Raw genomic sequence first — 10,494 nt, 5'->3', positions numbered from 1 at the left:
ACAAGACATCTGGCTCAAGTTACACTTTTGCAGAAAAAAATTACCTACTTGCTCAAAAAATGACAGATTAATATTTTGGTAAAAAATACAATTTAGTTTGAAAGCTTGCTTCCAGTACTTGTACTGGCTACTAGTATCAGTAGCTTTGGGGCATCTCCAGCCTCAGAGGCATGATGCCTCTCAATACCAGTTGCAGGGGAGCAACAGCAGGAGAGAGGGCATGCCATCATCTCTTGCCCATGGGCTCCCCAGAGGCATCTGGTGGGCCACTGTGTGCAACAGGATGCTGGACTAGATAGGCCTTGAGCCTGATCCAGCAGGGCTGTTCTTATGTTCTCACATTATGTATTATGTACACACCTGATTAAATTGATTGTTTTGTTTGAACCCACCAATCTCGGCATATCTTGGCCTACTTCCTTCATGGAACTAGTACTCTGAAACACAGTTCACGGTTTCAAATGCTAATGCTAATATTAAAAGTTTCATTCTATCTGCACATGTTATCTACTTCCCAGCCATTTGTGAAGAAAATAAAATAACTTGTTTATGAATTCAAGTTTTCCTAGATCAGGTTTATAAATATTTCTGAAGCAAACAAATATAAATGTTGGGGAAAAACAAAGAAACCTATCCCCAAGAGACCGTCATATAACAGCTACTTTGAATATTATTTATCACAAATTATCTATAATACATGGGCCAAATAGAAAGAATCCCATTTTTATTTTTGGGGGGGAGGGGAGAATGGCAAGCTGAAAAAATTAAATTGCATATAAGCTTGGCTCCAGTACAGTATTACAATATAATGTGATAATATGCTATAAAACTTTATGCAGATCTGAGGGATCCTAAACCAGTGCCAGAATATATTTCCTGTGTATCTTCTGAGGTGAAGGGTTTGACGTATCACAAGCTGTGCTTCCATAAGTTGTCTAGAATACGGAGAATCAGAACCAAAGTTTCCTCTCCCAAAGTGGCTCCAAAAGGCATGTCTAACGTTTCCAAAAAAAAAAAAAAAAATCAACAGGATGCTTCGTATTGGCAAATCGGGAAAGAACGGAGGAGATGATGCCATTAAAGATGTTCAAAAACAATTAGCAAAACCATGAACTGAAATACTATGCATGAGTTTGGATCCACTGTAAATTATCCGAATGTTTAGCTAACAAAATGATGATCCTTAAAAAAAAAAATCAACCATGTTTTAAATCAAGTAAGAAATAAATAGTTGAAACAAGTGGAAAGTGATTCACGGAATAAACAGGAACCTATTTTCATTCACAGAACAATGTTTTTTAAGATAAGGTTACTATGAAAATATGACTAGGACTGAGAGAGAAATTTCCTATGTGCTGAGGTGTTTTGCCACTACTCAGTAGTCTTTTTTCCTTTTTTTTTTTTTAAATCTTAACAACAGTCCAGGCCAATCTTGCATTGTGTTAGAGGGGACGGTCTGGATTGCATCAAGGTAATAATTGGCATCAGCTCGATGCATAAGGATGGTGTGTATGTGTGTGGGGGGGTACCTTTTATTGAGGATCTAGATTCTCTGGAGAAACCAGCAGTGGTGGCATTACAAATTGCCACCTTTCCTTCCCTGGTCTTACCTTGTTCTGTAATGCACCAGGAAAGGAAGCAACATCTACTATTACTACTTATATATCACTTTTCAACAAAAGTGATTTACACAGAAACTAGCTGACCTGGCACAGAGCATCTGCGTCCCCAGTTTTCTCTGTCTTCCCCATCTTATTTTTGTGCTTCCCCCCCTTCAGCCCCATTTTGTCCTCCCTCAGCGACCGCGGGGGGGGGAGGGAGAAGCGGCTGTGACTTCTCTCCACCCACCACACCCCACTTATCCTCCGCAGGCAGCCATTTGCCGGGCCGCTGCTTTTCTCTGCCCTCCCCCTTCTCCGGTAGTCGCTGGATTGCCGGGCCGCAACTTCTTTCTGCCTCCCCCCATGACTGGCTGTTCACCAGGCAACCACATCTCTCCCTCCTGCTGTCCCCATTGCTAATCAGCAGCTCGATTGTGAACTCTGCCATGCATGGGATTAGCAACAGGTATGTTTAGGAGAATTAGATAGATAGATAAAAATAAAGATTGTTCCCTGTCCTCAGAGGGCTCACAGTCATAAGGCAGACACTAATAGCAGCAACAGGAGGGATACTGTGCTGGGGTTGGATGGGGCAGCACAATGTTGCAACCTTTCCTGGCATATTGTAAGGTGAGACCAGGGAAGGAAAGGTGGCAATTTGTCATATTGCTGCTGTAGCTATCCTGAAGGCATCTGATTTCTTCAGATCTGCATTAAAAAGGTAAGCCCCACTCCATAAGTGTTCCCTGTACCAGGGATTCTCAGCTGTTGTTGATTGCAACTCTCATACATCTCCGGGATTGCCTCTCTCAGCAAGTTGTATCCCATCCTGTGAGATCTTCTCAGCTGGCCCTCCCTGGTGTAGTGTGAGGTGCCCTGGCCTGTAGGAGGGCCTTCTCTGTGGCCACCCCTCTTCTCTGGAACATTCCCCCCCCCCGATTTGTTCAGCCCACTCCCTGGCTGCTTTTAAGGCCCTTCTTAAGACACACCTGTTTCGCCAGGCATCTGCCCTTTAATTATTATTTTTTTTTAAAAAAAAGATTGTTATGGGAATTTCTGTTGTTCACTGCCTAGAGTATTTGGAGGAGGTGATATATAAGAAGTTTTAATAAATAAATAATCCCCAGCCAAAAGGGGATGCTGGGAGTTATAGTCAACAACATTTGGGAATCCTTGTTACAGGGAACACTGCCCAACCCCAATACATCTGCTGATAGCCGAGACATTGTTCATCAGAATTGTTTGATTTTAAAATGTGCCGATAAGGGCTTGCATCGCTTCAGATTAGATTATCTCCTCAATGCAATGCACAGCCCCACCATGTGGTACTGAGGGCTGTTCCAGAAAACAGAAGCTCAAAGTACCCTAGTTATAAAGTTGTTTGTATACTGGCCAATAACCATAAAAGTATAAATCTGTAATATGAGTAAATGTCAGCATTCATCCAACATATCTGCACGTATTTTCTATTACAATATCCTACAATAATGCTGAACTAAAAGATGATATTCTACTGCTACAATACATCTTCCTCAATTCAGATTTTAGCCTCAATTTTTTTTCAGGATATATTTAACACTTGTAATTCTGGCTAGTTATATATCAAACACTCCAGAGTCAACTTTTGCTAATTTTTTCCATGCGACGCAAATTCAGGAAAATAATTTCTTCCATTTGGAGCTCCTCTATCTTCTTCCCCTTCATCCTCAGCTCCAAATAAAGAGAATATGCTTTGCTACAACTTCAAAACACTCTTCTCTTCTAACCAAGCCTGCCTTTGTGAACTAATTTCTTCAATAGTATCTACAATACTTGAAACATACAGCGTCACTGTCCCAAGACACTTTTGTACTTTTCTGCTAAGGAAAATCTCAGGTTTGAAGCACTCAAAATATTGGGTAGATTCAGACATCATGTAGATCCATGTTTTACTGGATTGGTGCCAGAGATTATAACCAAATCTTGGTGTGTTTTGATTAGCAATAGCAATAGCAACAGCACTTACATTTATATACCGCTCTATAACTGGAAGCTCTCTAAGCAGTTTACAACATATTGCCCCACAACATTCTGGGTACTCATTTTACCGACCTCGGAAGGATGGAAGGCTGAGTCAACCTTGAGCCCTTGGTCAGGATCGAACTTGCAACCTTCTGGTTACAGGGCGGCAGTTTTACCACTGCGCCACCAGGGGCTCTTATCTCATGATTTGCTTGCATCTCACCCCTTTTCCTTACCTTCTATGATCTAGGCTTGCCTCTGTCTATACAAGAGCAAGACCATGGTTAGGATAAACCAACCACTTTCAAACCCTGGGTTCAGATCAGATCATCATTCATCTTTCTGAAGATTCAGACATACATACTAACCGCAGTTATACAAAATAAAGCATGGTTCTGCATGATATCTGAATCACCCATAAGTTTCATCCTGGAAGTTTGGTTAGTTATGCTGAACAAAATCGTATTTCCCCAGTAAGAGAATTATAATCAGTGATCAGCAAACAGAACAAAATCTCTGAAGCAACCAAACCATACTGGGAACTGCCCCAAGCCCTTTCCCCCAACTCTACAAGTTAAAAAGGTAAAATATAAATTAAAACAAAAGTTTAAAAAGCACAAGTTTTATCCTACTAAAAATGACTAGAATCAAATTAGTGCAATGGATCTGAAGGCTGGAGAGGGAGAAATGATGATTTCCAACATTTTAAGCTGTAAAGGTACTATCACTAGAAAGAAAGTTGTTTAAATTGTTATTCCCAAAATGCCCACTGAGGACACCTTCAGATGTACTGTATTAATTGAATATACCCAAAATCTACAGAGCATAATTCAAGATGGCTCCAGCACTGGGAATGCTTCTTTTTAACCTTCTCTTACTACACAATGTTACACAAATCCAATCCCATGGAAAAGGGACTTCTTTTATAGAATCAACAACAAAAACTTTGGAATCATGCCAAGATTTTTAAATGGGAGGCTTCTACAGCCATACCCCTAATAAACTAGACAACTAGAGAATGGGCAAAAGATAGTTTACCTTCACAAAGGCTGAAACTGCTGCTAGATGGATTTTCAATGAGGCTGTCTGGAGCCCAGACAGATTTAATGAAGAAGGAACTCAAGGAGCTTGTATGTGGGGTATGTAAAAGGATCCAATTGTTTAGCCTCACACCATCTTCCACTTGTAGTCTTATGACAGTCCAATGAACTTCTCATCTAGGAAAACTTGATACTTTCTCAGTCACACCAGCTGCAGGATCTCTAACCACTCAGAAGCCAAGCTGGAAGCGAGAGAAATTCTCGGTTGGGATGGATAAAAACTCCCTGGTTCTAGACGATCAGGTTTGGCATATTCCATCATCTCTTGGTTAGGCAATAGCCATCTCCTTTGGAAGAGGGAACTAAACTCATCACTACTAAGAAGAGGTGTTCAAACACATTATGCACTAGACTGCCATATCTTTTAGAACTGGAAAATATGATGTATTTAAATATAGGCATATATCAGTGCAAAATTCCGTATCCCAAATCACATTAAAGTAGGTTCTATACCCAGAAGGTATATATGCTATCCAATAAGAAAATTCAATTGTTAACTATAGGCATAGAGGGCTAGTTTCTTCCCCTAGCATAACTGCTCTTATGACATTAGAGCAAGCTTTCTTTGTAGTTTATTCCAAAACATCTCAGAAATAATAAATCCCGTTCTTATGATATATGTACACATACACACAACATTCCTCTTCCAATTGTTGAACCCTAAATCACTTGAATTGGTGACTAAGAACCATGCGTAGACCTGTGTTTGTATTTCAAAGAAAAAAGTCAGAAATAATAATGAAAAAGTAGCAGCACATACAACTTATAGAATGTTAAAGCTCATTTACAACTTACCTGTTATAATACCTGCCCCCCATCATAAACTGGTTGTTTGGGGTTGGACATATTTTAAAACGCTGTATGTTTTCATTGGTTCGAAAGTAGAGAGAGTAGTCTCCGGGCGTATTATCAGAGGGTCTCACAAGAAAACTTGACACCTGACCAACTAATTAGGGAAAAAAGGCATTTAGCTTCTCAGCAACTATTTACTTTCACAGCATTAATCTAATACATTTATATATTTATTCCACTCATCTGGAATTTGGCATGCACTCTGGAAAATTCAATCACTTGCAAAAGTCAATTTTCCCCCTTCAATTTTCCCCTCATAAATGCAACCAAGAGCTAATGTCATTTATTTTCATGGTACACTGTCTACCAAGGTTCTCCTGTCCTCCAAACACCAAGTTCTAGGAATCTTGCCTAAAAGAACATGTAATGACTATGCAATACCACTCTCAACTCCTGAAGCCTACAGTAACTCAGAAACAAAACCTTTATTGAAAGAACACAACTTTTAGTGTAGATCACCTAAGCAAATACTAGAATACATACAAGGGGTTTTTAAAGTTTGCATTAGGAGGGTATCTTTATCACACTCTGGCACATAAAAGCAACTTGTCTTTCTTTTTCTTTCTTTCAAAGGCCTACAATCAAGTAATACATTCGAGGCAGAAGAGGTGTATACAGAAACATTATCTGTTCAGTACAGATAGACCTCGTTATCTACGGATTCATTATTCACAGATTTGTGTATCCATGGTCGAGTAAAAGACACCTGACCTTGACATATGTCGGGCGGGGGGGCCACACATGTTGACCCTGCGTATCCGCGCGAGTTGGAGGTGGCCAGAAATGAATGCGGAGATCATTTCCAGCCACCATTTTGTTTCTCAGAGCCACAAAATGCCTCCCGCTCTAAAAATAAAACCAATAATTGGTGATTTCCGGCTGATTTGGGGGCATTCCAGGGTACACCACGACACAGGGGGTGCAGCAAAGCATGGAAAGGAGCTTCCGCGCGTTTCTCCTCCAAATTTAGCCCCAAATCAGCATTTTTTCCTCATTTTCCCGACAACCAGGATCCTAACCCCCCAATTACCCACGGACTCAATGCTGCAATGATATTCGCGGTTTCCGCATCCGCAGTACAACCACAGAATGGAAAGCCCGTGAATGAAGCATTGGCACTTACCTGAAAGGTCATTCTCCTCAGAAGTATGGGTTGTATCCGTGGATCATAGGATTGCTTACGACCTCCTGCTCCGAGACAGGGCCAATCAGAGACTTCTCCTCCCACAGGAGGGCGGGGAGATCCCCTTAGTCTCCAGTTCGTAGATAACGCTACTCGCTCCAAAAGAAAGACCCATGAACAGGTTACAGACAACTCATGCAATAGGCATCCAAGCTTGCACTGTGATCCCTGTCCTGAGCCTGACAGTTTACCGCCCTGAACATTATAGGTGAGTGTGAGGCAGACCAGAGGACAGGGTGGGGAAGGATACAACCCATACTTCTGAAGAGAATGACCTTTCAGGTAAGCGCCAACGCTTCATTCTCCCTCAGAAGAGGGTTGTATCCATAGATCATGGGACCTGCCAAAGCTCCTCCCTGCACTGGGTGGGACCTGTGGTCTAGGCTCACGAAGGCACCACCTGCTGTAAGACCCGCCTGCCGAGGGCGGCATCAGCTGAGGTCCAATCATGGATCTTATAGTGTCTCACAAAAGTGGATATGGAGGCCCAAGTGGCAGCCCTGCAAATATCAACCAGGGGAGTCAGGATGGAGAAGGCAGCGGCAGCAGCGGCACTCCTAGTGGAATGCACTGTGATTCCTGCCAGTGTTGGCATGTCTGACGTCTCGTATGCCATTTGAATGCAGGAGCAGATCCAGCGGGAAAGTGTGGCCATGGATACCTTCTTGCCCAGGGAGCAGTCCCTGAATGAGACAAAAAGGGAGTCTGGCCTCCTGAGAGGTTTGGTACGGCAAAGGTATACCCGTACCACCCTGCAAACATTCAAGGAGTGCCACTCCTTCTCTCTGGGTGAGGACAGGTGTGGGCAAAAGGAAGGCAACATTAGTTCCTGAGCCCAGAGGAACACAGAGTTCACCTTGGGCATATAGGAGGGGTCTGTGCGTAGTAGGACGTAGTCAGAGAAGACAAGGCACAGTTCCTTATGTGCGGAAAGTGCCCCCAAGTCCGAAACTCGCCTGGCCAGGTGATAGCGACGAGGAACAGGACCTTAAGGTACAAGATCCTCAGGGGAACCACCCTCAAGGGCTCAAAGGGCGGTTTCGTGAGGGCCCTGAGGACAAGGCTCAAGTCCCATGCTGGGAACCTGTGCACCACGGGAGGCTTGAGCAGTGCGGCTCCTTTAAAGAACCTCTGGACGTGTGGGTGCACAGACAGGGAGGGAGCCTCCCGGACCTGAAGGACAGAAGAGATGGCAAACACCTGCCTACGTAGGGTGTTAGGGCGAAGCCCTTCTTCCAGACCCTTCTGCAGGAACCCCAGGACCTGGGGTACCGATGGGGACAGTGGGGCAACACCTTGTGTGATGCACCACTTGGAGAAGGTCTTCCAAGTCGATTGGTAGACCCTGACAGTGGAAGGGTGGTGAGAAGCAAGTATGGTGTCCTGGACTGCCTGAGAGTACCCACACTCCCTTAGGGCCCTCCACTCAATCTCTAGGCGGAGAGGCTGAGCCAGCCCGGTTGCGGGTGGCACACAGGGCCCTGCCTGAGCAGATGGGGATGGCTTCCAATGGGCGGAGGCGGTTTGCTGGATAATGCCACTAGGTCCGAAAACCAAGGGCAGCGGGGCCAGTGTGGGGCCACCAGGATGACATCCGCTTGAAGTCGGCGGATCCTTCGCACTGTTTCTGAGATTATGGCTACTGGGGGAAAGGCGTAAAGAAGGCCCATGGGCCAGGGGTGGGTCAGAGCATCCACCCCCTCCGCCCTCGGGGACCTGTATCTTGACAGGAAACGGGGCAGCTGGGAGTTTTCCAGAGAGGCGAATAGGTCTATCACCGGAGCCCGAACCTTAGAACAATACTCTGGAAGGCATGAGGGTCCAGGGACCACTCGGCCTGGTCAATCTGGGACCGGCTGAGCCAGTCTGCTACCGTGTTCTAGGTCCCGCTGATGTGGTCCGCCTTGAGGGACAGGAGGTTTGCCTCTGCCCATCTCATAAGTTTGGTGGCCTCCTGCATCAGGGATCGAGACCTGGACCCTCCTGGCGGTTGATGTGCGCCTTTGCAGTGGCGCTGTCTGTTCGTACCAGCACATGGCAGTTCTGGATTAGCAGGGAGAACTCCCTGAGGGAGTTCAGAATTGCCCGAAGCTCCAGCCAGTTTATGGAGTTGTTTCTTTCGTTGGTGGACCACTGCTCCTGTGCGACCGGCTGCTGGCAGTGGCCCCCCCAACCCTGGAGGCTGGCATCTGTGGTCACCTGTGTCCGTTCGACTTGAAGGAACCGGGTGCCCTTTTGAACTGCTGGGGAGGTCCACCAGAACAGTGACCGCCAGACGGGGGCTGGCAGGGTCACCCTCAGCCGAGACCTCTGCACAATTTGGTCCTGGTAGGGCAGCAGGAACCACTGGTGGGGGCGCAAGTAGAACCGACTCCAAGGCACTATCCCCATGGTGGAGATCATGAGACCCTGCAACTGGCTCAGGGAGAGCACGTCTGACCTCGGCTGGGCAATTAAAGACTGGCACCTGGAGGTTAGCTTCGACTGATGCTCGGGTGGGAGGCAAACCGTCCCTCCCAGCGTGTGTCGATGAGGGCGCCCAAGTGGAGGATCTTGGTCTGGGGAGTTAGGGAGCTCTTTTGGAGGTTCACAACGAAGCCGTGTGCCTCAAGACCTGCAGAGTGGAGTGGACGTCCCTCTGTCCTTGGGATAGAGACAACGATCGGACCATCAGATCGTCCAAATATCGATAAAGATGGACATCCTTGGTCCTCAAGCGTGCCACGAGTGCCACCATGATTTTGGTGAACCCCCAGGGGGCAGTGGAGAGACCGAAGGGGAGAGCCTGGTACTGGAAGTGGGGTTGGCAATAGGAGAACTGCAGGAAGCGTCTGTCCTGAGGTAGGATGGGGACATGGAGGTATGCCTCCTTGAGGTTCACTGAGGCCAGGAAGTCTCCTTCCTGAAGGGCCATAAGGATGGAGCATAGGGTTTCCATGTGGAAGCTCCTCTTCCTCAGGTACCTGTTGACATACTTCAAGTCTAGAATTTCCCTCCACTCGCCATTCTTTTGGGGGACCAGGAACAGGATCAAGTAGACTCCTTGGTCCTGCTCCCCTGGCGGGACCAGCTCGATTGTTCTGATGCTGGACAGGTGCTTTATGGCTGCCAGCATCAGGAGGTGCTTTGACCTTTTCTGGGACCTGGGGGAAGGGAGGCGGCAATCTGGGGGCTGGCTGGGGAACTCCAGGGAGTACCCCAGGGACACGGTTTGTAGGACCCATGCGTCTGAGCAGGTTCACGCCCAGGCCTGAGCAAAACTCTGCAACCTGCCTCCCACCTAGGATACCTGGAGCTGTGGATGGTAGTCACTGGGCGGGAGTGCGCTTGAAGGCAGACTTGGCTGAAGGCGGGTATGGTGAGGCTGGTGGTCCCAAAAGGAGGTCTGAGCCCTGGGCCCAGAGAACCTGTCCTATCTGTTCTGGCACGAGCGAAAGGAGGATCTGTAGTCTTTGGAATTAGAAAAGAAAGAGGTAAAGGTGTGGCGTTCTGGCCACTGGGTCCCTAGCAGCATAGCCTTCTTTTTGTCTTTAGATTCGATCAAAATGGGGTCGAGGACTTCCCCGAACAACTTGACCCCTTTGAAGGCCGAGTTGGCTAGGTTTGACCGGAACTTCTGGTCCACTTTCCAGTTCTTAAGCCATAACTGGCATCTGACCATGATATCAGATGCCAGAGCCCTGGCAGTTGTGCCGTGTTGAGAGAAGAATCGGCCATAAACACTGCCGCTTTGCCCAGTTTGTTGAGACCCTGCCTA

At 46.3% G+C, this 10,494-nt stretch overlaps 1 protein-coding gene across 1 annotated transcript in view; it reads right to left on the bottom strand.

The window, feature by feature from the left end:
* RASA1 (RAS p21 protein activator 1) overlaps positions 1 to 10,494 on the bottom strand; it is a 79,421-nt gene that overhangs the window by 38,010 nt on the left and 30,917 nt on the right. The window contains exon 8 of the mRNA XM_053298426.1: positions 5,498 to 5,648. Within this exon, the coding sequence (XP_053154401.1) occupies positions 5,498 to 5,648 (151 nt within the window). The remainder of the gene's footprint in view (positions 1 to 5,497; positions 5,649 to 10,494) is intronic.

This window comes from Hemicordylus capensis, chromosome 2 (genome assembly GCF_027244095.1).
Source record: "Hemicordylus capensis ecotype Gifberg chromosome 2, rHemCap1.1.pri, whole genome shotgun sequence".
Lineage (NCBI taxonomy): Eukaryota > Metazoa > Chordata > Lepidosauria > Squamata > Cordylidae > Hemicordylus > Hemicordylus capensis.
The sequence above is the reverse complement of the archived record's forward strand: the minus strand, read 5'-3'. Positions and strand labels throughout refer to the sequence as shown.